Raw genomic sequence first — 27,675 nt, 5'->3', positions numbered from 1 at the left:
TCCTGGCAGCTATCTGCACCCATTGTTATGGGAACTTTCAATTGGCTGAGATCTTCGGATTGGAGTCTCTTTGTTTAATTTCACATCAGTTATTAAGTGAAGGTACTTTTTCAGTGCATCACACACAGTATTACTCATGCATTCCTTCTGTCTGTGCTCATGTTGCTTCATATAGCCTAATGGAAAGATTAATACCAGAACAATGGTTTATTTCAAGGAACCACAATGACACCGGGCTGACGCTGACTCTTCCTCATATGTGCTAATCAGACTCCGGTAATACAATTGTGTTCTCGAGTGCTCATTTCCTGCATTCGTGTGTATCACGCATTGTTCCGGTGTAATGAATACGTTCGGGGGAATTAAGTAGGCTAAATGCGTCAGATATGTTTACAGAGTTTAATGAAAATAAGCTTTTAATTAGTATTTAAATCTCCCAGCAGGTGCACGGAGACTTTATTGTTTCGTGTCTGTTCGTTGTATTGTGTTGTGTGTCTGGCTTGCAGCACCTCGGCCACCGGGAGCACTGTTCCCCCTGACGGCGTGCAGCGCGGCGTCCCTGGATACCACCGGCGCGCGCCTCCGCTGATCAGCGAGCGGCTCTTTAGGGGACCGCGGGACAAACGCGCACTTCAGCGGGATCTGCTCAAGGTTGACGATGGTGCCGGTGTCGACGAAGCGGAGTGGAGTCGAGCAGGGCGGATTAATACGGCGCCATGAATGACAGGTACCACAAGGCGGCCCGGGACGGCTACCTGGACCTGCTGAAGGAGGCGACTCGGAGGGATCTCAACGCGCCGGACGAGGATGGCATGACGCCGACGTTATGGGCTGCTTTTCACGGCAACCTGGAGGCTCTGCGGCTCATCGCGGGGAGGGGGTAGGTACGAAGCGCCGCACTGCTGCCGCTCCATCGTCATTCACATGCTAAAACAATTTAGGGTCAAAAGTACTGAAGTATTTGAGGCAGTTTTTCCAGTTGAACCACGCACTGGTCAGCTGCTTAACAACAACACAAGTATGTAGGGCACAATTTAAAAGGGTGCAGCATTTTCTTCCAGGGCCACAAAGGTCAGGCCTTGACATACTACATGATCAGGCAACCTCAGGCAAGAAGAGGAATTTACCTGTTTTGTAACTATTCAGCTATTTTGCCTGTAATTGAAGAATCCCCATGTTGACGTAGAGAAGAGGGTATTGTAAAAGATGCAACATATGTCTATGCACCATGACAAAGCTTTATTTGCATCATCCATTTCACAGCTTAAGCTGTTATATTGTTCCACTAAACATTCACCAGGTAGGTTTTTCTTAACTTTACGGTCATCTGAAAGACTTTGTTGGTCATAGAAGGAGTTTGTCATTTTCTCAAAGCCACATAGAACAGTGCTGTGTCATTTCACAGGACGACACTGTTAAAGGTTAACTGGCAGAACACACACATGGAACGAGCCCAGGAGATGTTACCACTAAAAGTACGGTCCATCATATGTGTGCAGTCCTGCGTTCAGTGACAGTTAATACTGTACAACAGTAAAACATCAACGGCCCATAAAAAAAAGACTGTAAAGCCATCGGCTGTAACTCAATCCTGAAGTATGAAGTGTACAAGGAATTGTTTCTCTACCTTATTTTGATTTATTACGGAGAGGCACTCACATTACATAACCAATATTATATCACCGCAGGCAAAAGAAAAGGATTGATCAAATGAACAGTGGATAACGTCGTTTTAGGGGGCTGCGTGCATCATGGTACAAATGCTGGCCCGACTTTTCTGGCTGACCTGGTTTGCTCGTCAGCCAGAAGAAATGGGCCCATTATGAATCTGTTTAATTGAGCGAAGTTTGTGAGAGACGTGCCATCAGAGTGAGGCAACATTAAGTTATCTGTGTTTAGTTTACTGAATTAAAAATATCAGATTTGAGGACATTTTTGAGTGTTCTGAAAACACACAGGCAACAAAGGCAGACTTCCAGTCTGACGTGATGATACTAAATTCACTATTTCCCACGGAATAAGTGTAAACAAGACTCTGGAGGCATTCAGCTGCCACGGTGCATAGCGTCCCTCTATTGATAGGACATAAATCCCTGATTGACACAAGGTGCTATAATTAAACATTAATAGCTGCCATAATTTTTCACAGAGGCGCCAAACCTCGTGAGACCCGGGGGTTAGAATGAAGATAAGTTTTGACACTGCTTGACGACTTCATGAGAAAGATGCTATGTTTGGCAAATATTATTGCACTTGGCGGCCTGCAGTGAGATCAAGCTGTCAGAGTAAGTGAAGATGCAAACAGCCCATAATGATAAGGGAGGGGGATAAGTGGGCACAACTATGACCGCAGCATTTTACAAGGACAGACCTAAATTATGACACACAAAGCTGTCACATTAGATGGTCTCTACCAAAGACACATTGTGTAATCTGAGCGTAATAAATATTTTCCTCTCAATTAATTGCTGTTTATCTTTTGACATCACTTTATAGCATTTTATGTCCCCTCGTGTGTTTTTTTAGCACAGGGTTAACAGTGCAATTCCTTTATTTGATCATTGTCTCTGTGGTCTGGATACAAAAACACTGACCATCATGCACACTGAAACAACTGTTTCCCTACATTTGAACTCTCAAGCGCCCATTCCTGTCAAAAAGGGGCTGAAATCAGAGTGAGACTGTGGAGTCCCGCAGATCTGACACACGTTCTCTGTCAGAACCTTGCAACGCCATCCATCAATAATACATCTGTACCTCGACGGTAGCTTCGTGTCCGTCGTATCAAATATTCAGCAGTCTGTACGTGGCTGCATTGGAGGGCGGTGACAAGACGCAAAACAGTTCGTTGAAGGTGTCGTTTCAGGGAGTGTGACACAACCAGATGACACTGAAAAATGTCAATGGTGGTTTTATAACATGTAGTTGCGGTGACCACAATCCTGTTTTCCTTTGAAGGCTAGTATCCCTATGTGCACTTAATGAAATACCAAGCATTTTTTTTTTACCAATTACCTTGCATACTAGGCTAATGATGGGCAAGAAAGCTCCATACACATCTGCCCTCCACACCATCCACGCAGCTGTGAACACTGCAATGTTTTGACTTGAGGAATTCAGCATGACATCACCAGCCATGCACCGTTGTGCTTTTGGAGTCGGGCGCAACCTACTAGGCCTCCCCTGAAAGTGGATACAGGTAGTGTGGCAAGTATGTGGTCATATTACAGACAGAGCTGCACACACAGAGGTAACCCTAAGGCCGTGCACTGTCAGCCAAGGGTGAACATTGCTTATAGTTTCAGCCGTGGCCCCTTCATGATAGCGCGTTCCTTTTTTACGGATCATGTTAATCAAGCCATCTTATATATCAAATGGTCAAAGCCTCCAAAGCAAACAATGAGATGATCTATGGTTTGTTTTCTGAAAAGGGCAATGTGGTGTTTGGACTATAAATGATTAAATAAGGCCCCACTAACAACAAGAAGTTGGCACGTCAGTGCTGAAAACATGATTAAAAGATCACATGCAGATCGTGAGTGAACAGAAGGCCAAAGAGGGAAACCAGTAGCCGTACCCTCACTAACAGTCTGAACAAGAACTGAAAACACTTTCTTTTGGCCCACAGAGGAAACCCTGACAAGTGTGACATATGGGGGAACACACCGCTCCACCTGGCAGCTGCCAATGGCCACCTCGACTGCCTTTTCTTCCTGGTGTCTTTCGGTGCCAACATATGGTGCCTGGACAACGACTACCACACGCCGTTGGACATGGCCGCCACCAAAAACCACATGGATTGCGTCCGCTATCTGGATACCATCGCCACCAAGCAGACGAGCCTCAACACCAAGCTGGTCAGCAAGATGAAGGGACGGGCGTTTGGCGACGCCGAGCGGCGGATCAAAGAGTGCGTGAAGATGCAGAAGAAGCACCACAAACGCATGGAGCGGAGGTTTCACAAGGAGACTTCTGAGGCTTCCGCGTCCGACGTCATGAGCTTTTCCAGTTACACCAGCAGCTCTCTTAGCCACAAGCTGCGCCACTTAAATGCAGCCACAGTCAGTGTGCCATATTCTCAGGTCAGGTTTTATTTCTCTACGTTTTCAAGGTGTTTGTTGTTGTTTGTTGTGCATGGCTGCATAGTTCTGCTTTTTTATTTTGCACAGTTCAGGTGGCCAACTAGAAAATCCCTCCTCTAAACTGTATAACATAACATAAGACCAAGCTAAATGCTAGCATGGTCACAGTGACAAATGCAAACAGGCTAATGTTTAACAGGTATACTTTTAAAGGTGTTTACCATCTCAGTGTAGCATGCTAGCATTTGCTAATTAGCACCAAACACAAATTTACAACTGAGGCTGAAAAGAATACTTATACCAAAGTTATTACAATTCATCATCTGGGGACCTCGATTGTCGATAAAATTCCAATGCAATACATCCAATAGTTGTCAAGATAAGCCATTAAAAACCAAGAATGTCAACCTTGTGATGACGCTAGAGAGAAAGCCACAGATCACTTTGTGATTGTGCCTAATCTCTTTCTTCCTCTGTGTCCCGTTAGGCTACTCTCCATGCCACAAACCGAGGGAAGACTAAGATCCAGAGGAAGCTGGAGAAGAGGAAACAAGGAGATGGGACGTTTAAAATCTACGAGGACGGGAGGAAGAGCGTGCGCTCCCTCTCCGGACTGCAGCTGGGCAACGATGTCATGTTTGTCAAACAGGGGACTTATGTCAACCCAAAGGACCGGGGCCGCCGCAACGTGCGCGACATGTTCCCCAGAGACAACTACGATGCCATTTCACGTGCCATTAGTGAGCCGGACCTCCACGGGCCTGACGTGGACTACTCCGAGATCAGCACTGACTCGGGACACGACTCTCTGTTCAACAGGCCCGGTCTGGGCACCATGGTCTTCAGGAGGAATTACGTGAGCGGGGGGATGTTTGACCTCGGTGGTCGGGACACAGACAGCGCGGACCGGTCGGGCAACAGTGTGCGTTTGCACAGTCGGCTGCAGCAGTACCCGAGTGCAGACGAAGACAGCATCGGCAGCGCACGCAGCCTTCAGCAGAGGAACGTGGAGGAGCTGCCCTGGGAGGAAGTGGAGTTAGGGCTGGACGACGATGACGAGGCGGATTCGAGCCCTCTCGAGGTCTTCCTCGCCACGCAGAGCATGAGTGACTTTTTCTCTATTCTCAAGAGAGAGAAGATTGACCTCGAAGCGCTGTTGCTGTGTTCTGACCATGACCTTAAGAGCATCCACATCCCCTTAGGACCAAGGAAAAAGATCTTAGACGCCTGTAAGAGACGTCTGGAGACCATCGAGGACCCAGACTGCATTGAAGACACAGAACTGTGAGTTCTTTAGGATACAGTGTTGTATTTGGGCATACAGTTTATGCAGCGTTTATACTCCGAACACACACCCTCTTCAGTTTCTTCTCTTGTCTTCATTCTGTCCTGCAGATAATCAAAGTTGTTGTCGATGCCCCCCTGCTGTGTGCTCATCCAGGCTTAAAGGTCAGTGGAGCACTGTATGGACATGGAGGGTGCATGATGTAGCTCTCCTGGTACCTCAGAGCTAGCAAAGCAGAAAGGACACTGTCAAGATGAATATGTCGAGCGCTAAAAGTCAAGTGCAGGACAAACTGCGTTTACAGTGCCTCCTGAGGACTACTGTAAATATCTCTGTGTGTCAGTTGCTTGGAGTCCCCCTGCACTTCAACAGAGAGCCGATTGTGGGGCCTGTGTCCCCTGAACGTGTTGGCCCCTGTGGGGCCAATCCTACCACCTCATGTGCCTTTGCATTTGCTTAAAAGCGTCTTTTGTCATAAAAAAACCTTCAAATACATGTTTAGTTTGCGATCGTCCGAGCCACATTTTGGCCCAGAGCGACTCAAATGCTTCCTTAGTCATATTTCATCTCGGTGCATGTTTACTTGTTTACATACAGCAATTCATGTCAAGTGTGGTTCACTGGCAATGCAGGCCAATTGTTCATTCATGTTACCGGTCTTCATGTTAGAATGTGAAATCACTGTATCTTTAATATAAAAATGTTGGTAGTTCCAGAATTTTTTTTTTCCATATAATACGTTATGTCTGCACAGGAATGTGTCAATGTTTATTATCTTGACTTTTTAACATTAAGGTGGATTTTTAAATAAAAAAAATACTAATCTTTTAATGCTGTAAATGACTTAAATGATAGATCCATACATGTCACTTCACTCCATTCACTATAGTTCATCTGTAGAGTAGCTCAAATTTAAGATATAGCATGTGCCGTTAGGGATCCAGTATAGTGTCCACAAGAATTACCAATAGCACATGTAAAGAAGTGCACAAGTTTCCGAAACATTAAAATCTTAACGTGATGTGATATAATGTGATTTTTCTTTTTTAAATAACTTTCAAATACCGAGGTGATTTGTATTGTTTTGTCGGCGGCTAAATTTGGATGGGTGATATCTGTAGTCACAGTCTTCAAAGGTCAGTGAAGATCCTCATTTGACACTAATGACGATACTTTGATGTGTGTGTCTACGTGAGAGAGGAAGGTCCAAAGATTGGAAAATGTTTGTTTAAGTATAGGCAGCATTTAGTAATTTCCCTCGCCTGCTGTTTACACACCAACCTTGATAATTGGCATTGTTTGGCAGTTCCATGCCCATAATATTTTCATCAGAAGTTAGTGTCCTAAAGTGCACTAAAGCATATGCTCTACTGGCACTGCTATTCATAGACTTCACTGATATTATTATTAAATCATTCGCCTTTTTGGTGACAGCAAATCTTTTCTAATCTCCATTATTGTTGATGTGAACCTTTAAACTCGACCAGACAATGTACAATCAGTAAACAAGCCAGGTCATTAACGGGTGGGGGAAAAAATAGAGGATTTCATTTCCTTCCCCTTGCCTGCCGTAATACACTCGTCATTTCCTCCCGTCATCGCTGCTGTGTCTCAGGCTTAGTGAGGTTGGATACAGAGACAAGAGTTGCACAAGGGAGGAGGGGGGGGAGCGAGTGCTTCAGCTGGCTGGAGTAAAGTTATTTAGGCGTGGTTTTCAATTCTTTCCTTATGCGCTCTGAGGGTCTTTAGATCTCAGGAAAGACAGGGAAAAGCAGCCGCTAAGAGTGGAGTAACTTGTGACTGTATAAAGATCAACCAAACCAAGCTTAAGGGGACGAGAGGGTCGCTCTCAAACATGGCTACCGTCAGCAGTAATGAGGAGAACTTGAAGGAGGGTCAACGCAACATGGACGTTAAGGAGGAAGGGAGGGATCCAGCTGCCGAGACGGCCGACACGCTGCTCCCACAGGATGTGTTGTGTGACTCCTGCATGGACAGCCCCAGCAAGGCCCTGAAGTCCTGCCTGACCTGTCTGGTTTCCTACTGCCAGGCCCATCTCAGACCCCATTTGGAGAACACCAAATTTCAAAACCACCGCCTGGTGGATCCTCTCCACGACATCGACTGTCGGATTTGCGAGGTCCATCGGCGTCCACTGGAGCGCTTCTGTCTGATGGACGGCTGCTGCGTGTGTCTGGACTGTGAGGGTCAGGAGCACCAAGGTCACGCCACGGCATCTGTGGGGGAGGCACGGACCCAGATTGAGGTCTTGACAGCACAACATAAAGCATCATTTATAGATTTTTTTTTCAGATTTGCTTGAATCGTTTTATCATCTTCTCAAGGGCAACATAATCGTTTTGGATCTGTCAGTAATGGCCTCCGCTCATTGCAGCAATTATTGCAGTTATGTTTGTGATGATTGTGTTGTAGACTGAGCTGCAGAAGGAACTAGGAGAGATCAGTCAGAGTGACTCAGCAGCCGAGAAAGCAATTGGAAAGCTACACAGCAACGATGACATAATTAAGGTATGTTACATAGGCAAATATTTACATTTAGGGCATTTAGCATACGCTTTTATCCAAACCTTTTTTTTTTTCTTTCTTCTTTTCTCCCTCTTCTCCCCTTCAGCGTTCAGTGCAGGAGGTATGTGTTATTGTTGAACAGCAGTTTGCCAGGCTGCAAATAACCGTGGAGGAGGCCAGAAAAGGGGCGGTGGATGTGCTGGAGGGAGAGCAGAGACGGGCCCTCAGACAGGCCGAAGCCATCCGGGCACATCTGGTGCAGCGGAGAGCAGAGCTGATGAAAAAAGTGTCTCAAATGGAAAAACTGTCCAGGAGCAAGTCTGATGTCGACTTCCTGCAGGTTACCAAATATCTGAAATATTTCCAATGGGAGTAAACACGTGTCATGTCACATATGATCTGGGATTAGGACAGGATGTTCTAAGCGTTTATTTTGGTCAGCGGTGTGTTGACCGTGTACACACGGCAAACAGTTAATCTCTTCGGTCATTTTTGCTGAGAGAAGTTCTGGATCAGAGAAGAGGGAGAGGCATGTTATGTAACAACCTTTTTTTTTTATGTCATGCTTGTTTCCAGGAGTACTCGGTGTGGAAGAAAGGAGTGGCAGACGTATGTCCGCGTAGCCCGTCCATCAACCGCATGGACCACCTAACCTCTTATGTGCAGGTAGTGATGGAAGCTACCCAGGAGCTGTGTGACCTCATCCTCTCCTCCTACAGCGAAAGACTGAAATGTATCTGTAATAGTGGTGAGTGTTATTATTTTCTATACTTTACCTGATTCCCTCTTCTTACCAAAATACCAAATAAGCTCTCGCAATTATAAACTAGGTGCTAAATCCCAGATGCCAGAATCTGAACCTTTATCCCGGCCTGATCCCGAGACACGAGAGGACTTCTTGCAGTGTAAATACACTTTTCAATAATGTTCTGTGTTTTCTGTTTGTCAAATCATACTTATATTTATATATATTATATTTATACTATTCACAACTTTGATTTCCCCTGCATTGCAGATGCAAGAAGTTTGACCTTTGACCCGGACACCGTCCATAATTTCCTCCGTATAAAGGAGGACAGCAGAAAGCTGATCAACACCAGCCCCTGGCAGCACAGCTACCCAGACCACCCTGGTCGCTTCGCGTTTTGGCGTCAGGCATTGACTTCAGACAGCCTTTATCTGGGGAGGCACTACATCGAAGCGGAGCTGAGTGGCGAGGGCGCACACGTGGGAGTCACGTACATGAGCATCGACCGCAAGGGAGAGCAAAGCACGGGCTGCATCACTGGGGACGACTTCTCCTGGTGCGTGGGGAGGAGCAACCGAGGCTTCTTTGCCTGGCATGCCGGTGTGGAGACACCCTTGGGCGTCACTGACGTCACAATAATTGGCTTATATGTGGACTTTCAGGAAGGTTCCGTGAGTTTTTATGACGTAACCGGCGCTATGAGGCCGCTCCACAAGTACACCGCTGATTTCATAGAGCCCTTGTTTGTTACAGCCTGGCTGTCAAAGAAAGAGAATGTTGTTTCTCTCGTTAATCTAAAATGATCATCTGCCTTCACTGCGAGTTTGTAAAAGACAAATGATTGCACCATAAATGTTTATTGGGGTGACATAACAAGGTATATAGTACTTTTTTTTTCACATACATGTCATTAGAAGATTAAATTCACCACCATCTAGTGGTCACATGGACGGAACCTGTGCAGCAGTAGGCGTGTTGGGAATTTACTGCAGCTTTATTGCTACTTTATTGTTCGTGAATGTGATGTGAATGAGGGGGGAAAAGTACATAGTCTGCCAACAATTATTTTATTGGTTTTTACAAGTCCCATTTGCTGCATTATTATCAAACTATAAGAGGATTTATTGTTTGTGAAAGGTCTGTAAAATAATCAAGTTAATGCAAAAGTCCTTCAAGTCCACTGCAGTGACTTCAGGCGTTGAAGTCGGTTTCATTCTCATCGTAAACCGGATTGCAAAAGTGCACGCCTGACTGAGTCATGGAGATCGAGCGATTGGTCTCAGTCGCGTACACGCCGGGAAGATCGGGCAGCATGTTGGGCTTGTCAAATATGGGATTGTCAAAGCCGTGGTCAATAGTCCCACCGAGCTCTCCGACATCGCTGCTTCTGTTAAAGGTGCTCAGGAACGGCAGCGACGCCGGCATCCGAACAACCCCACGACGGATCAAGATGACCGCAACGCCAATGAGTGTAATCAGAATCAGAACGCCAAACACGACCCCAACCACCATCCCAGGGCTGGCTCCAGCCCCATCACTGCTGCTCCCGGAGGAGGCTTGAAATTCGGCCCCGGTGATTCCCAGATTGCCGCCGTGAGAACGGGCATCCTCCACGATGTCCCGGGCCAGACCGTCCGACTGCGTTCCCTTCTCTCCATCCACGATGACCACCTGGATCTCAGGCACGGAACCAAAAGGGATGACCCCCATCAACCGCTGTGGCTTGAAGACTTTAGACATGCCCACCTGAATGGATTTGTATTGTGGCAGCATGAGGAATAGGTGTTGGATTCGTTGCCTGTACGTTTTCAGGTCGAAGCCGGCGGCGTAGTGGATGGCGATGAGGGCACCACAAACATCACAGCAGTGTCCTACGGGCAGGAGAGGCTTCTTACAGCTCAGAGGGGCACATGACACAGTGTTGCATATCCGCTGGCGGTTCACAGAATTCCCACAGTCGCAGCCTGAAGGATCCCCACACTCTTTGTTTCCAACGGTGACCCCAGAGGATCCTCGAAATTGCAGCCGGCCTGAGCGAGAGCCGAGATACCGGGAGAACTCGGATCCGCTCTCAAACGTCTTCCCCAGCACCGACACAGACTTGACAGGAACGCTGGACTGACTGGAGCTGGTGTCCACCCTGAAAGAGGAGCGGGCTTTGAAGACCACGTCGTCGTACTGGCAGGGGACGCTCTCCTCGTGGACAGAGAACAAGTAGTTCCCGCGCTGCAGGTCGTCCAGAGTGGCAGCCGCCTGCCACAGAGATGGGTCGAACCACTGAAGGGACTCCGAGTCTTTGAACTGGGTGGTGACGCCAGCTCCGCAGCCCGGATCTCGCCCGCTCACGACATAAAACCCAGCACCCGAATTCAGGATGAGCTCTCCGTCTACGGGGAGCCTCAGCTCCTGCACGGCGTGCGTGGTCTCCACGAACACGGACACTTTCCTCTGGGCCGGAAACTGAGCCATGTCGTTGCCACAGGGAACAGCTCCTTTGTCCCAGTTGGTGGCGTTCTCATAGTTGGTGTCAGGGATCCACTGTTTGTGCAGGGCCTCCGCCGGCCCGACGAGGCAGAGGAAGAGCAGCAGCACGTCCGGTGTTTTCAGCATCCTGGGTGTTTGTGATGGAGCGAGAGAGCCGGGTGACCTTTGTTTTCCAACCCTGTGACCAACACATGACAGAGAAAAACAGCTTACAAGTCAAGTTGATGAGCTCTGAACCACATCAGCCTGCTCAAGCAGCTGACCTGTAAAAGATTAACATTTTACATCAGGATGTAGTGAACACTTCTGAACACATTTGTATTTATTTTGAATCCAGCATTTATTCAGATGTGGATTTTTCTCAGGTTCTTCTGTCTTTTCTTGTACTTCTCCTTCCCGTTTCTTCAAACTTCAGAGAACTGAAAGTCGGTAAATGATCAGGCATTCTTTTGCATGCAGGGACAACAGTTTCTAAGCACATTTCGCCCCTCAGTTACTTTGGTTTTCACTATAAACACCATGAATTCCATTAAACTAATGGTGAAAAAATCTAACTATTGTTTAATTTTTGTACAGAGACACGCATAAATCAAATATAACAATTTATCTCTCGACTTATTAAGATGAATATGAAATCCAGTTAAGTTACAAATATGAATGTAAGGACTTTAAAGTTCCTTTAGGACCTTATTCAACATTGTCTCGAGCAGTTAATTAGCAGAATGAAGGAGCAAGCTGCTTTGACTATTTCTAGGTCACTGAGTTTTTTGAAATGTGTGGAGTCAACAGAGGGTTTTTAATTTGACGAGTGAAACCCTCCTCTGTGCTACAGGTACCAGGATAATGTATAACAACATAAAAACAAACACACACCCGCAGTGAACATGGATGTCCCGAGGGGACGCGTTCATACGCATGGGATTGGAGGTAAGTGGGTCAATACTATTGAGTGTTGACATGGAATAACAATAAAATTCTTCGCCAAATTGGGCTTGGAAGGGGTCCATCGGAATATGCGCTCAATAACGATCGCGGTGCATTGTGGGTGCTGCGGGGCCGAGGACTTGCCAGCTGCGACTAATTACACCCCGTTTGTCTTCATTTGCTGCACCTTGCGCGCTGCGCCGCCTTCCTGCGCGATCCCACCCGCAACACGAGGACGCTGGTTTCTGTTTTTTATACCCTTTTTTAAATATCTTTGATATGATAAATATGTCCAAGTGATTATTGTATTGTCTTCTATGGAGGAACATGAAAACCATAGCTCATAAGATGTTCCGGACCTGCAGCAAAAGTTTCTCTCGGTAACTTCTTAGTCACGTGTTTTCACTCGGGAGCGTTTCATTGGTCATCAACAGAGAGTCCTACTTATTACATCAAACGCTAACTACGATTTAATGCAAGATTTTTGCCTCAAAATCTACTTTTTGGGAGATTATGCGTTTTGCACTGGTGTTCATCCAAGGGTGGTGTAATTTGTTATTATAACAATTTAATATTCTTCCCCCTCATATTTGTAAAAAAGGGGAAATTTGCAGAAACATGGACACCTCTTGTCCAGTAGGTAAAATTATGAAATGCAGATAAAGAATTTGGAGTGTGAGCAATTTTAGGGATGTACTCACTTTTCCAGACCCTTATCTAGGCCTACAATATGTGATTTAAATTTAGTTTTTAATCCCAGCTGGCACATTAAACTGTGTATTGCTCTTTTTTCTGTAACACTTTGCAGAAAAACACCCAACGATGACGTGGACGCCCATCAATCCAACATCGAAATGGCCGCTCAGATGACCAACATCCAACATTTACCCAGTCTCACCTGTAGTCCCAGTGTGGAGGAGGTCGCCGAGCACGCTCACCACGTGGAGGCCGTGATGGAGAGGGCTCACCACGGCGGCGGCTGGCTCCTGTCCGGCATCATCTGCATCAACATCCTGATCCTGGGCTGTGCTCTGGTCAGCGGCAGCGCCTTCAACAGCGTGGCCATCACTACCGTGCACAGGCAAATCTTCCTCATCGTCCTCCTCCTCCTCACCATGTCCTGGATGCTGTTCTACACGGTCATCACCTCTCGGAAGGATCAGGCCATCTCGTTCAAAGACAGCCACGCGGGGCCCGTGTGGCTCCGGGGTCAGTACTTCCTGGGCTTCTTATTTCCCATGAGCACATTTCAGGGATTGATGACTTTTAATGTTTACGTTCCAGCTGGAATGCTGCTGTTTGGGCTTCTCAGTCTCCTCCTGGACATCTTCAAGATCGCCACCTATGTGGGCTACCTTCACTGTGATTCTGCTGTTAAAGTTGCCTTTCCTGTTGTGCAAGCCGTATTTCTGTTCGTCCAGGTTGTTGCATTTTTAAAAACACTACTCATGCATCGCAAGAACATGCCTTACTTGTGGATGATTCTGAGAACCTAACAAAAGTTTTGCATTTATTTTTTTAGACCTACTTCCTGTGGATTCACGCAAAGGACTGTGTGCAGCTGCACACAAATTTTACACGGTACATGATTTTCTACCTTTACCTTCTACTTTCTTTTTTTTTATATCTTGCAAGACACTCTGTGTTTCCATCCTTCCAGGTGTGGCCTCACTCTCACGCTCTCCACTAACCTGGTGGTGTGGATGGCCGCTGTGACCGAGGAATCGGTCCACCAGACCGAGATTCCCAATCTCAACCTCTCACACAAGATGTACAGAGGTATTTAGGCACGTTTCCAATTAATTTGTGGAATCCGTTCAGAAAAGAGTGACTCGTATTGATATTTTGATCATTATTTTGTTCATATTATATATATCATTATTACTATGAATATTTTTTATTATGACTGATATTTTGATAATCATTTCATTCATCATACCATTAGTGTCTCCACCTTTTTTTCTTCCCCTCTTCCCTGTTTCTATTTATTAACATTACTATTATTATTAGTACAATCATTATTTTCATTATGAAAAATAGACAGTTTTTTTATTTATTTATTTTCAATTTTTTTTATTTAGTTGTAGCTTCGTTTTTCACATTATCCCCTATTCTTGATATTAATTCCTGATGTGTATACACACACACACACACACACACACACACACACACACACACACACACGTATAAAAATGTCATCCTGCTCGTATATTTGTCCTGCATCGTTGTACTGTCTCACTTGTGTATTCTCAATGTCTTGTCTCTCACACTGTTGGTCTCATGTCTCACTTTGTCCTGTATTGTATCAAGTGAAATAATGATAAAGAGAGAAGGGTGATTTGAAACTTTCCATTCCAGCCAGCTACGGCTACAAGAAGTGCAACTGCAGCCACTCGTTGTGCGACACCTTCAAAGAGGCCTCCTACTACCTGTACCCCTTCGTCATAGAATACAGCCTCTTCGCTTCGGCCATGGCCTACGTCATGTGGAAAAACGTCGGTCGGCTCGTGGAGGACCACCACCACCACCACCATGTGAAATTCCGCCCAAAAGAGGTGTGTGCGGGACCTGTGATGGGAGCAGTCCTGGTGCTGGTAGGGCTTGTGACGTTCATAGTGTATGAGGTGCACATACAAACGGACGACGATAAGAAAATAAAGCAGGCCCTGCTGATTCACTTCGTCATGAACATAGTGATAGCGGGCCTGATGTGCCTTTCCACCGTGATCGGCTGCGTCGTCTACAGGCTGGACCACAGGGAGCATGTGTCGGGGAAAAACCCCACCCTCAGCCTGGACGTGGGCCTGCTGGTGGGAGCCTCCATGGGACAGTTCATCATCAGCTATTTCACCATCGTGGCGGTGGTGGCGACGGGGGCCAGGGGGTACCTCAACGCCCTCAACCTGTCCTGGGCCGTGCTGACCGTGCTCCAGCTCGGCCTGCAGAACTACTTCATCATCGAAGGCCTCCATCGGGAGCCCTTCCACATGATGCAGGAGGCGGCCCTGCACACGAACGCTCACGCCTTCCAGCAACATCCGGAGATGGGCGTCGATCTGGAGCACCGGAAGTCCCGCTACTCGGTGACTTCAGGGCCCGATAAGCCAAGTTGGAAGAGAAGGGTGCTCAAGGAAGTCTGTGCCTTTCTGCTGCTTGCTAACATCATTGTAAGTTGTCTTCATTCATCATTTGTTTTCCTGTTTGAAATGCGTCATGCTGAATCATTCTCTCTGCGTCGACAGCTGTGGATCATGCCTGCCTTCGGCGCTCGTCCCCAGTTCGATCATCCCGTCGAGATCAAATTCTACAAATTCACAATGTGGGCGGCCATTGTTAATATTGGACTTCCCTTTGGAATCTTCTACCGCATGCACTCTGTCGCCAGTCTCTTTGAGGTATACTTGATCTCCTAGATACCTTTCTTTTTTTTTTTTTTTTTTTTTTTGTATCGATCAATTTTATTTATAAAATGTAAAGTTTTAAAGTGTTAAAATAAATACAAATTTAACTTGGAAGAAAATGTGTTGGCTGAAATTTTAATTTATATTTAATTAATAGCTTGATAATGATGTGCCGTTATTAACGACCATGAAATTGGTCATCAAACTTGATCATATTTATTATTTATGTATGCTTTGCTCACATGACCCTTAAGATGCCCATACATCCCATAATGTTGGTAAAAAAAAAATAAAAAAAATAACATAGCATTCTACTCCAAATATAGGTTATATATTTGTGTATTATTTCTGGCTTTTAATTGTGGCAGTACAGATGTCCAAACATTGGACTACTTGTTGATGGAGAGGGTCACGTTGCCATCTAGTGGTCATGGTGTGAAGGGGCAGCTTTCACTTCAGCATGTTGTGGTCAAGCTTCATGCATATCATAAAAAAAACCTCCTCATAATCTATGCATTTGAAACTGATTTTGATTTGAGAGTGTGTGTGTGTGTAAGCATAGCTCAAAAGCATTTTGCAGATGCATATCAATATATATTTTCAGGATAATTTACGTAAAATACAAATTTCAACATCAAGCATTGTTGGCATAGCCAGCCAGATCCAAACAACCTGGTAATATACATAAAATACATACAATCTATATATCATGACTCCAAAATCCCGGAGTTACATCGTCACAAACTACAACCATATTAACGGACGACTCATACAGAGTGCACTTTTAAAGCATGGCAAGTACGACGAAGAACGTGAAACACCAGCATTGCGCCGTCTGACTGCAAAGACATTCTACGGTCTTGAGGTGTTGAATGTACAAACGCAGTGGTTTTATGGACATTGATTAATTCCATCATCTCCCATCTTAATCTCGTCGCTCGTCTGAACGACTCTCCTACCCAAGTTGGCGGTGGAAGCGTTGTCATGATAATGATGGGGGGATGCAAGTTAGTTTTACTGGGAAACCAGCAGATACTGAAGGGAGGAGAGTTCCTTTTTTAGTCTTCAGTCTACATCCTCTGGATCTCAAAGAGGCGGACATCGGTGTCGTACCAGATCGGAGGGTCCACGTTGCTGGAAAAAGGAAAAAAACGTGAGCACTCTCCGTCAACGTTGATAGATAGTTTGCAGGAACGCTCTTGCTTCTGACTCACCGCAAATAGACGACGCCCCACATGTAGGTGCGAAACCACATGGCGGTGCCCGCGTTGGCCTGATACTTTCGGATGAGGATGGGGTGAGGAACTGGCAGCAGGCCCACTAATGTGCCATGCTGGAGGAACTTCAGGATTTCTGATTCGTCTGTCAGACCCCTGCAGGGAAACACGTGAGCACACGTTTACGCTGATATTTATTTTTAAAAAGGGCCACAAAAAGGAAAAGGTGCATTTTACGTACTTATCGATGCAGATCTTTTCCACCTGGGGAACTAGAACCTGTAGAAGTCGCATGATGGTCTGTAGGGGGAGTTTACACTTCCAGGAGAGGACCTGAGACCAAAAAAGTGAATCCAGATCAGTTATGCATTCTGCCATAAATGTGTGAGGCTGAGTGCAGTATAAGGTGCTGACCCATTCTGGCGTGGGAGCCCAAAATGATGCCGAAGACGCACTCGACAGACGTCGTCTCTCCATTTCTGCTTCAGTGTAGAAAACATCCTGGAAATGTGAAGAAATGCGTTTACTGACATCTGTGCGTACACTTTTAAACAAAAGGCACCTAAACACACACTTACTTCATTGTCTCGGCCCGAGTTTGACTCCGTGTCGCTGGCCCCGGTAGTGACTGCATTTTGGTCTGAGTGGGCCGCTTGTGAGGGGTCCATCTTTGGAACTGACACCATGGTGCCATCTTCTGACACCTGGGACTTCTCAGTCAGTTTATCAATCCCTGCAGGGGACCATGAATCATAGGAAACCAAGTCTGGTGATTGTCTACATTTGTTATTTTCAACGAATCCTATGAAGAAACAGGTACCTGGTATAGCAACCAGACTGGTCTTCAGTGTACCGGGCTCCGCCGCCACCGCGGGGTGAGAACCCTCCATGGACACGGTCTCCTGCGAGCTAGTGCGGGAAATGACATCCGGAGACTTCCTCTTCCTCTGCAAAGCCTTCTGGATGGACCCCGGGTCAGAGGGCAGGTTGGCCAACTGGTGGAACACGTTACGTTTGCGGATGATGGCGTACACCAGATTGCAGTTTCCTGGAGGTGGAAAAAGAAAGATTTACTGAATGCACAGATTTTAAACAAAGTCCTTTCTAATAACTGGAGAATGTCAGCGTTCTCTTACCATCAAACTGATACTGAATGATATTATTGAAAGCCTCGAGGAGGAAGAACACAAGGTGATGGTTCTGGGCGACGGAGAACAGGAACCAGCCGGTGGAAAAAGCCTCCAGCAAGTGGAGCAGTTTATTGGCTGCCACCATAGACAGGCTCTTTAAATAGGGAGAAACTGCAGAGGGAGAAATGTTAAGAAGACATGCATAGCATCTATTTGTCATGGAAACTTTAAAAGTAGCTGATGTGGCAAATAATATCGGCGCATCGCCAGACAGATGGCACCAAAGCAACTCACCGTTGACAATGATCGTGAGCAGGCAGTCGAACAAAGGCTGGAGACGCTGGTGGCCTGTGGTGATAATCTTGTGAAACACCTAGAAAAACAGTGACAGCTGTAAGCATTCAGCGCATCTTCGTTTGGCAGCAACAAAGAGCATTTCGGATGACGCGATGCGGCGGACGCTCACCACGATAAGCAGGTCGGCGTGAGTCCCGGTGAACACCGGGATGTCCATCGGCACGTGGACGGAGTAGGGCTTGTTCAGGCGCACGCCAAAGTTTCTCTCCCCGCTCAGCAGCAGCAAAATGAACACACCGATGTGCATGAGTCCAACACGGGCTGAAGCCAGAGAACACCTCAGCATTAAACACGTTAATAAGGCACAAGGAAGCAGATACAACACTGGGATGAGACTCACACTGGTCGGCCCTGGCATCGTTCAGGTAGAAGAGGATAGGAACCAGAATGTCCAGCACGTCGCTGCTCTTCAGGACAAAAAACAGGAACTTCTGTCGTGGGAAGACAAAGGGGATTTTGGTTGGTAAAAGCTCAGACTCTTAATTAAAGATAGATTTAATTATTTGTTCCAACCTTGTTGAAGTCACAAAGCTTCCAGAAAAGCACCAACAGCTCTTGGTGGAACTGGATCTTCTTGGTGGAGTTGGGCAGGTACGTCTGAGTCAGCGGGTTGGTGAGCAGACGAGCAAGGCCCTTCAATACAAAGTCAAAGTCCTGCCAACGGAGAGACAGAAGGTGTGCTTTGGACATCTTTACAGGGATCTTTGTGTATTTTACAAAAAAAATGATAATCACCATACCTCCTCTCTGTGGATTCTTGACAAATAATTCACAAACAGGTTCTCGGGGCCTGCAGACTGCACACAGAGAAAGAGATTTATTGGAACGCCAGGAAACACGTCATGCAGTCGTCGGGACCGATTTCGCCGAGGGGGTCTTGGTGCAGTACCTCTTGGTCCTCCAGGCTGGGTGGGGAGGGGGGCCTGTGGGGAACCCCTCCGTCATGCTCCAGCGTCACAATGAGGATCTGCACAGCCTGCTCCACCAGCTGCTCCCGGTAGTCCGAGAAGAGCAAGTGGTTGTACGGGATGCCGTAGCCCACTGGGTCGTAGGCGCAGACCACATTCAGCAGAGAGGTGAACAGAGGCAAAGCGTGTCTAGAGGGGAAAAAGTTATGAAGATGAGAATATATTTGCAAAATGAAAATTATAATATATCTTAATTTGTACTGGAAAGGGGCATTATATTCTATTCTAAGACCATGAAAGCAATTTGAAAGCTCTCAAATAAAACTAAGTGGTACTTGTTTTTAGTCACAACAACTCTTGCTAAATGCTTTTTACAAGTAGTGGTAACTCACCGAATCAAGGTTTTCTTCTGGAGAGATTTTAGAAAACTCACTTTATGGTGAGATGGATGCACATCATCATAAATGTTTGCCCATACGTTACGTCATCTAGCCATTACCTATTTTCCGTGGAGCAGAAGAACGTCACCCACGGGTTGAGGACGTTGTTGTCGGATGAAGAGGGCAGGTACATGGCCTCAGAGAAGCAGGTTAGTAATAATCTCAGCAACTCTGTCCTAAAGTGGATCAGTGGAAAAAAAAAAAAGGCATAGAAGTGGACCGAAAAAAAAGTCATCCATGAAAATAAACATGGGAGAAAAGCCTGCACGCAGCCGGCTGACTCACCTGTTCAGATCGTGGATGTAGTTGAGAGGGGGTGATTGTGCAAAGCCCACCCCCGCCTCCCAGATGTACTCACAGCTGTCTATGGACTGCATGTTCTCCACCGAGTCCTGGATGTAGACACAAAGATGTTTTATTCAAAGTGCAGGATTCATATTTCTCAGAATATCTGTCCAACAATCTCGCTACTCTATACTTCCTCATACCTAAAAGATCTATACAAAGCTGTTTAATTGGTATATGGACACACTCCTTTTTTCTTAACTTCCTTTAGGTACTTTAAACAAGCATATTTTCCATGACGTGGTTTAGGGAGATGGTGTTGAATGTGTTCACAATTTTCCAGTGTTTAAATCTAACGAGCATTTACTGCAAACAATGATGCAACATGACGTGCAACATTCCTGTCTCGTGAAGCACGAAAGCGACGGCTTTGTTGGGCAACGTTGGACCAGGAAGAAGGAAACAAGAGCTCTAAAAAAATACCTTGAACAATAACAACGTCGCCGGATGGTGGCGAGCCGACGTACCTGCGTGGTGACGGGACACTGGGTACTCACCGGGCCTCTCCTGTGGCTGTGCACGGTGAAGTCGGGGCAGAAGAGGAGGTCAGCGATAGCCAGGAGCAGCGACTCAGCCAGCGGTCGAGCTCCGTCGTCATCGTCCAGCTCATCGGTCTGGAGGGGATGGACACATGTATATATGGCTTATTCTCTAGCATTCACTTAAATACATGGGGTAACAAAGAAAAGTGTTCATCTCCTGGAAGAAAAGGCTGATATTTCCTGCTCTACAGGAAAAAAAAACAACCTTACAACTGGAATGAGGAAACCACTTTCATTACATTATATCCTCTCTCAGTAGTGAGCAAGCATCCAAGAAGCCAACATTGTATATTATGCAACTGATTCTGAGTAACAAACAATAACATCTTGTATGGGGGGGGGGGGGGGGTCCTTTCCTGTGCCCACTCACCCCAGCCCGTCCAGCACCGGGCACCGTGGACCAGAAGAATCCTCTCCAGTCCTGGTCCTCAAAGATGTAGGGAAGGATGCGGCTCAGGATGCGAGTGCAGTTCAGGATCACCTGCTTCTCCCTCTCTGTTGGGCAACCAGACTCCGCACCCTGCACCAGTTTCTCCACAGCCTGAGGAGACAAAGGAACCCAACCAGGGAGGTGTGAGGGAGTGAATACGTGCGGTATGTAAACATGAGCGGCACAAAGGTTTGGTTTTTTTAATTACCCAAATTGCTACAACCACATCAATGCCTATTTTATTACTGTTATTTATTATTTATTATGTTAATTGTTATTACTGTAACATGACAAACAGCTGTGTTTCCCAGACTTGTTGTTCCGTTAGAAATTAGGGATAATAATGTGGGAATACAAATTGTTTCGTAAGGCTGAGACAAACCTTTGCAGTAAACTCACACTTAATAATAATTACTACTAATAATTAACTACACAACCGACTGGACGCAAACTGCAGCATCACATCTGTAAAGTCTGTGTAGACTAGATATAATTTCCACTGGGACGTACGCTTGATATCTACATGATAAGGGGACATTTGTTGTTGTTTTGGGCCTTGAACACAAAGACTTACTTTCCATTATCTAAATGTAATCAACAACTCATTGCCGCCCATTTTTTAAAAAGGGTAACAAATCCCTTTAAATCAGCTCAGCTTCAAGAGCCCTCATCTCCTCCTCTTTATTTAATTAGGCTGTGGGTCCCCAGTATGTCTGTTTTGTTTCTGATAGGCGGCTTCAAACGGAAGCTGGTACTGAGCGAGGGGAAGCGGAGGGGAAAGGAAGGGGAGTTGACTCACTCATTCCCACATCTGAGAGCCAAGGCAGTGCCCTGCTGACAGACCCCTGTGCTCGGCTCCGACAAAACAACACTATTCCACGATGTAGCCTCGAAGCGAGGAGTGTGCCCCATGCAATCTCATCTCCCAGCTCGTGTGACGCAGATGTATACCTTATAGCAGAGGGTGGCTAAATTGGAAGGGGACTCCTCTCGAACAGCTCTTATCTCTGCAGCTGGCACCAGTGCAAAAACGTCCTGGACCGTGGTGGTGGTGTCTGCCCAGAACTGGTCCCAGAAGGCATCGTCTGTGGCTTCCACTGGCTGTAGAAAATATGTTTACTTTTTAATTCCCGTATAACAGAGCCAAATGGAGCATATTATGTCAGTAGGATTGGAAATACAATGGCTTTATTGATCTGACAGTGCATTCAAGTATACTTTAGCCATTTTCCTTATAATGCACGCAGGGTTGTTTAGTCTTTTATTGTATAGCTCACTGAAGGCCTACCTAATGGATATGTAAACACAAGCTTTATTCTAGCAGCAGCGAGGACACATGATCTGGCACACTGGTCTAAGCACAGTCCACCTGCCGCATCTGCAAACGTGGTCATTGCCAGGCCTACGTCATCAGTTTTGATAGCGCTATCGTCTGTTTTGCAATCAACAACTAAACAGCCCGAATTAAAGCTGTCCGTGTAATCTGCATCGGAGGAGTCGGCTCCCATTTTGCCGAATCCACGACATACATTTTAGGTCGATGTCTTTCCACGTCCACCTTAAATGCAAATATTGAATGATTTTCGCTAAATAAAACAATGCGAGCGGAAAAGCGCGCATGCAACATGAGACTTGCTTTTCGCCACTGCATCATACGCGTTATCTCATCTCCTCGGTGATGCTGTCCGGCGCGCTCGTCGACACACTTTCTCTCTCTACTCAATCCTTTATTCGGCATTATGGAAGCGCATACATACCTGTGTTTTGGTTGTCAGCTGAATCACTGCTTTCCTGAAGTTCAGTTTTGAGTCGGTGCTGCCCATTGCGATTATTTCCCTTTAGAATAAAAAAGGACCACAGCTGCTGAGGATCCCTGTTAATCTCACCTCCGTCCTTCGCTCGAGTCATTCGCGGAGGCGTTGTTTTTTTTTACTCTTATTGGCTGCCCGACAGGGTGTAACTTCCGGGTTGTGAAGATGTCATTTAGTCAGATGTTTTGTTTCCAGCATATTCAACTGATATAGCATATAGCCTATTTTCTAACATCATGGCTGGAAATTGTTGCATGCTTTGGTATAAAACAGACACGCTGGTTTCATGGGGGGAATGGGCAGCAGCTCGTTTCTGTTTCATTGTAGATATTTTTATTGTTCAGTATTTTCAACCTTTAAAGCAAAAAAATCAACTGCCATGTTTAATAACACCGCTCTTAAACAGCGACATATTGTGAGTGGAATTACATCGTGTCAGGCCATGGGCCAATATTGTGTCGATTGCTGTGTCTTTAATATTAAGACAATTTGCATCTATGAAGTACAAACAAATGCACTCGCTGTGATTTGTACAGCTCATAGACTGCACTGCAAGTGTGCACCAGTGTTATTATACGATGCGTTTAAGAGCCGCTCGTAAACCCCTACTTTCTTTCCGAAGATATATCACCTGTAATCCATACGTGTACATCTACAAAACCTAATGGTGTTCATAACTTCAGTTTAACTATCGCCTTCGATAAACTTCTGTGTCATATCTGATGCCTCGGCAAACTACTCTGACTCTACAACTAGAATAATACAATTACGTTTTCCCACAGCATTTAAAGTCACCATTTCTAGTCTTCGCGCAGCCGCAGTGTCATGTAAACACAACTGAAGCGGTTGGTTCATGGGTTGGCTGTGGCTTTAGCTTGGCTGTGGTTGTTATAGCTAGCTAGAGTGAGCTAAAAGTGTGCCGTTTTACCCGGGCTCCGGTAGTTAAGGTTGTTAGAGGGTTATCGAAGAAACTAGGCCATGTATCTGCAGTATGTGCTGTGGTCAGCTAATTAAGAGCACAAGCTAAGAAGGTTAGCTAGCGGTGACGTTGACGTTGGTGACTGGCGTTTTAAGTAACCTAGCTAGCTTAACGCTAACTGGGTATTACCCGATCTTTATGCAAATTAAAAGCCAGTTCCCTGTCTTTGTAGTTAATTGTATACTAGTATTCTCTTAGTGTGGCCAAAATGTGTAATTGTTTCAAATCGATATTCAATATAATTAGCTAGCGAGGCAAGGTTAGTTAGCTAAATCAGGTGATAGGCCATCAACTAACGGAACAAGCTAGCAAGTCCTCAACCGGTCGGGTCTTCCAGTCTGGGCAGAACGAAAACAAAGGAAACTTCCGAGATTGATTTAGTGCAATCATATGTTGACTGAAAACAGGTGAGTGAGTCCTACAACACATTATGTTAAGCTAACTGATGATAGAGTGCTAGCAACAAATGTCGTAATGACGTCGCAGCAGCCATTTAAAAACATTGATGCCGCTGTGTAACAAATGTCTGGGGGTTCTTACATGCGAGCAGCAATTGTTTGCCTGGTGTTACAGCATCAATACATGTGTTACGGCACATGCTGTATATGTTTTTTTGAGTAACACAATGCGTGTGTGTAACCTGTGTACTGTGTACTTGCACCCAAACAGGAAAAGGCAGCGCAGCGGTGGTGATGAGGAGAGTGGCCACCTGGTGCCTCAAGCCAAAAGGCAGAGCAGAGCTCATCCTCTCTCCCCTGAACCAGGACGTGATGCCTGGGACTCTGAGGTACAAACAACTGATGAGGGAAACTAAGATTGAAGAAACTGTAGGAAGCCAGGCAAACAGTTGTCCATCACTCCCTTTAAGCAGCATCACTTTTTGGTAGATAGTAGACACCTGTACCCCAAACCCCCAGAAATGTTCAAAAGATCTAGATCTCAGGTGTAAAATGGGAATTGATAGGAATGCATATGGTGTGTTCTTCATTGTTATGCCTGCATTTCTTTTAACTACTTTTCACTGTATGATCGAGTAAAGATCCCACACACTCTTCTGGTGATGTACAGCTTTCCCACCAGCATCAACAAACTGAACAAGATGGGCTTTTTTTTTAGTGTGCCTGAACTGCACCAAACTAGTTATGCAAAAAAGCAGTTTTCTTATTTCTTATTCAGAGCCATCATGGCTAAGGATGCCTTTTTGGTGTCCACTTTTGACATGTATTACCCTAAAAACCTTTCCATTGTATGGCTTTTCATTTATATAGGCGAAACAACCGTAGATGTTGACATTCATATCCAGCTAGCACACTGCTGATGTTGACATATGCATTTCAGTCATCCAACAGTGAGACCAGCTGTAGTCCAGAACATGCGGCTGTCGGCTGCAGCAGCCAGTGCGTTGGGGGCCCCTGCAGTCCCTTCAGCTCCGGAGACTCCTCAGAAATGGCCGGCCCGACGAACCTGGTGTCATACCTGCAGATCAACCGCATCTTGAAGCACGCCCACTTCCAGAGCCTGCAGAGCCGATGTCAGCTCAGACACACTTGACGTCCTGATGCCGTTCTTTGTCAGCCAGCAGAGGACTGCTTCCTTTAGGCAGGCAAGAGCATCACTCGCTGATTCACCCCACTCAGCTCTTCCCACCCAGCTCCAGTTACTGTGATACTCGCAGCTCTGCATTTCTGTGGATGGAGACCAGCTCCTGGTCAGGTATCTGGAGGGATGGGGGGGGTTCATCATTCAAAAAAATCAAGTGATAATCATTTTAGCAATAATATCTGTGTGATCAACTTAAACATTACTTTTGTGATCCACTTTATTTCTGACCAGTCTGGTTTACATGCTGCTCTCGGAGCCTTATTGTGACTGATTGATGATGACAAATCCCTGTGTTTTGTCTTAAATGTTGTATGAAACTGGAACCGTAGAAATGGCACCAAACACAAATTTAGGCCGGTCAGTGTGACTTGTTTAGTCTCCTAGTAGGGTACTTCTGTTGTATATTGCTGAATCTGATGTCTGTGTGAGTACATCGACCAGTCTCAGGGAGGATTTGCACTTGTCTTGGACTGCTCATTTGCTTTCATATTTAGACGGCGATCCCTTTACAGGGACCCGGAGAAGCCATGGGGGTGTTAACTCGGCCAATGAGGTCATGTTTTATGTCCTTCCTTTATTAGTTTATAGAGTTTTTAGATTTCAGTTAAATTAAGTAGCATGTCAGGCTTTGGAATAAATTATTTGGTTTTCGTGCAGTATGCAATTTTTAAAGGACTTCATAAAACTTAAAAAAAGATGTGGAATTTTGAACAATTTTGCTATTTTCTGCACTTGAAAAATGTGTTGCATTTATCACATATTGTTCCTGATTTGGATTCAAATCCAATACAAATAATTGATTATTAAAATATGGTGCATCCTCGGCAGTGCTATGCACAGGTGTCGGTTGGATCGCGTTTTTAGGTTTTCTTTTCACCTGATCATGGAATAGATAATTTAATGATCTCTGCATAAGAATCCTTTCGTTTTTTTGTGATCTCGTCTGAAGCCATCTCATCTTCTCATGATCATGAAAATAATAACGCTGTAGATTGTGACACGGGACATGGTCTCCAGTCAAATGTCACCGCACATGTTTGACATTGGAATTGAACACCTTATTTTAAACTGAAGACCTACAACCAAAGAGAGTGCATATAATATCACTATGATTTTCCCTTATAGGGAATGAGGGCACAACTGTGGTTGTCAGCAGTTATCTAACAATATAATGACCTTGAACACGAAGCAATTTCAGGTAGAGATCGCATTATTATTATTATTATTATTATTATAGACAATTAAAATATTTGGCTTGTCTTTATAATAATTGTGAGAATACAAATTGATTCATGTCAACACTGATCGTGTCTGTTTCCTTGTGATGCCAATTTTTTATTCTCACACCACCAAGAGAAAGCAAATGAATGGCTACACCCATGACACATACAAACTTTAGAACGTCTTAATTTTTTTTGATTGTATAGAGGGCAATTGAGCATGTCCGAAAATGTAGTTCTTTCTGTCTGGAGGGGGATACAGTGCAGCCTTTAGGAACAAAAAGACATTCCCTAAGCTTTGTTTGCAATATTACTGAAGCCACTTAACAGCTGTTTTAATTGCAGACGAGCCTTTCTGCCTGTGCACTACCACTTGATGGTTGCTGTATGTGTGTCCCTGTGCACTGAACATCCAGGTACAAGCACTGACCATAAGGCTGTGCGTCTCACCTTTTATCTTAAACTGGGATTGGTTTCATTGCTGAAGCCTCATCCCAGGAGTATGCTCGGCTGTTTTAATTATTTTCCTCAGACTGGTTTATCAGAAATGGAAGCATTTTGAAGATGTGGTTTATTTTTTTCCCAATAATATATTTTTTTGTATTTCGTATTGTACACGACATCAGCCCTGCCATTTACTTTTTTCTTTCTTGTAAATACCCCTTCATTTGAAAAAATAAAAATTAATGTTTTTGAACAAAGGCATTATTTGCTCTTTTTTCCCCCATTAAGCTGCATTTGGCCTTCTTTCGATAAATGTTGAACATGTTGATGCTGGAAGGATTTTGTTCCAGTTCCATTGTGAAAAAATGCCTATTAGCTTTGCATGCTATGTACTGTATGTGTAACCAGTAATACCCTCCGTCCTCACATCCTCCCCTTCTTCTCCAAATGGCCAGTAATGAATGACTCTGCTTACATTGAGGCCATCATTAATGAGATATGACCTGTGTCTAAGCGGAGAGCAGTGAAAGGTTTTCTCTAATTAGTACACTACATGTCCTTGTCACAGACGGAGCAACAGATTACATACATTAATGCATCACACGTAACCACGGTTACCTTGCCGTCCTCATTACGCGCCCCCCTTTGATTCCCTCGCTCTACCTCTATCAAGTTAGAGATGATGAATGAGCCAATGATAACGCAGGATTAGCAACCTTCCTGCATCGAGACAATGCAGCGCTGTCTTCTCAGGTTCATGCCTTCTCATCTTGAAACATGCAGCACAGCAACATATAGAG

General features: G+C 45.3%; 6 protein-coding genes across 9 annotated transcripts; 4 read left to right on the top strand and 2 right to left on the bottom strand.

Annotated features, from left to right (window-relative positions):
* The first annotated feature begins 354 nt into the window (after positions 1–354).
* On the top strand, positions 355–6,324 carry ush1ga (Usher syndrome 1Ga (autosomal recessive)). The gene is made up of 4 exons (XM_084036896.1): positions 355–880; positions 3,629–4,082; positions 4,570–5,366; positions 5,478–6,324. Exons 1-4 carry the CDS (start codon positions 717–719, stop codon positions 5,479–5,481), a joined length of 1,419 nt encoding a protein of 472 aa, XP_083893022.1. The 5' UTR covers positions 355–716; the 3' UTR covers positions 5,482–6,324.
* A 700-nt stretch (positions 6,325–7,024) lies between these two features.
* LOC311031652 (tripartite motif-containing protein 16-like) lies at positions 7,025–9,444 on the top strand (the record flags this gene model as incomplete). 2 transcript variants are annotated; one of them, XM_084038050.1, is made up of 6 exons in its annotated part: positions 7,025–7,633; positions 7,801–7,896; positions 8,000–8,233; positions 8,470–8,641; positions 8,724–8,798; positions 8,909–9,444. In XM_084038050.1, exons 1-6 carry the CDS (start codon positions 7,223–7,225, stop codon positions 9,442–9,444), a joined length of 1,524 nt encoding a protein of 507 aa, XP_083894176.1. In that variant the 5' UTR covers positions 7,025–7,222. The 2 variants fall into 2 exon arrangements, with proteins under 2 accessions (XP_083894176.1, XP_083894177.1); XM_084038051.1 differs by lacking the exon at positions 8,724–8,798.
* A 376-nt stretch (positions 9,445–9,820) lies between these two features.
* On the bottom strand, positions 9,821–11,636 carry amn (amnion associated transmembrane protein). The gene has a single exon (XM_084038052.1). It carries the CDS (start codon positions 11,249–11,251, stop codon positions 9,833–9,835), a length of 1,419 nt encoding a protein of 472 aa, XP_083894178.1. The 5' UTR covers positions 11,252–11,636; the 3' UTR covers positions 9,821–9,832.
* Positions 11,637–11,893: 257 nt separating this feature from the next.
* LOC311030661 (proton channel OTOP2-like) lies at positions 11,894–15,462 on the top strand (the record flags this gene model as incomplete). 2 transcript variants are annotated; one of them, XM_084036570.1, is made up of 7 exons in its annotated part: positions 11,894–12,052; positions 12,858–13,258; positions 13,334–13,470; positions 13,572–13,630; positions 13,710–13,828; positions 14,408–15,216; positions 15,292–15,462. In XM_084036570.1, the coding sequence occupies exons 2-7, from the start codon at positions 12,904–12,906 to the stop codon at positions 15,460–15,462; spliced, it is 1,650 nt and encodes a 549-aa protein (XP_083892696.1). In that variant the 5' UTR covers positions 11,894–12,052; positions 12,858–12,903. The 2 variants fall into 2 exon arrangements, with proteins under 2 accessions (XP_083892696.1, XP_083892695.1); XM_084036569.1 differs by having other exon boundaries at positions 12,858–13,470.
* A 560-nt stretch (positions 15,463–16,022) lies between these two features.
* hid1a (HID1 domain containing a) lies at positions 16,023–22,810 on the bottom strand. 2 transcript variants are annotated; one of them, XM_084036598.1, is made up of 19 exons: positions 22,577–22,792; positions 21,771–21,920; positions 20,760–20,930; positions 20,345–20,461; positions 19,788–19,894; positions 19,562–19,678; positions 19,044–19,251; positions 18,895–18,951; positions 18,668–18,808; positions 18,495–18,585; positions 18,264–18,415; positions 18,092–18,170; positions 17,804–17,968; positions 17,488–17,715; positions 17,246–17,400; positions 17,082–17,168; positions 16,909–17,000; positions 16,665–16,823; positions 16,023–16,584 (listed from the first exon to the last, which is right to left on the bottom strand). In XM_084036598.1, the coding sequence occupies exons 1-19, from the start codon at positions 22,640–22,642 to the stop codon at positions 16,521–16,523; spliced, it is 2,406 nt and encodes an 801-aa protein (XP_083892724.1). In that variant the 5' UTR covers positions 22,643–22,792; the 3' UTR covers positions 16,023–16,520. The 2 variants fall into 2 exon arrangements, with proteins under 2 accessions (XP_083892724.1, XP_083892723.1); XM_084036597.1 differs by having other exon boundaries at positions 17,246–17,715; positions 22,577–22,810.
* Positions 22,811–22,978: 168 nt separating this feature from the next.
* Positions 22,979–27,130, top strand: LOC311030687 (uncharacterized protein). Its single transcript, XM_084036607.1, has 3 exons — positions 22,979–24,016; positions 24,279–24,396; positions 24,948–27,130. The coding sequence occupies exons 1-3, from the start codon at positions 24,000–24,002 to the stop codon at positions 25,158–25,160; spliced, it is 348 nt and encodes a 115-aa protein (XP_083892733.1). The 5' UTR covers positions 22,979–23,999; the 3' UTR covers positions 25,161–27,130.
* The last annotated feature ends 545 nt before the right edge of the window (positions 27,131–27,675 follow it).

The sequence above is a fragment of the Eutrigla gurnardus genome, assembly GCF_963514095.1.
Source record: "Eutrigla gurnardus genome assembly, chromosome: 20".
Taxonomy (NCBI): domain Eukaryota; kingdom Metazoa; phylum Chordata; class Actinopteri; order Perciformes; family Triglidae; genus Eutrigla; species Eutrigla gurnardus.
Note: the sequence above shows the minus strand (reverse complement) of the source record. Positions and strands in the feature narration are given on the sequence as shown.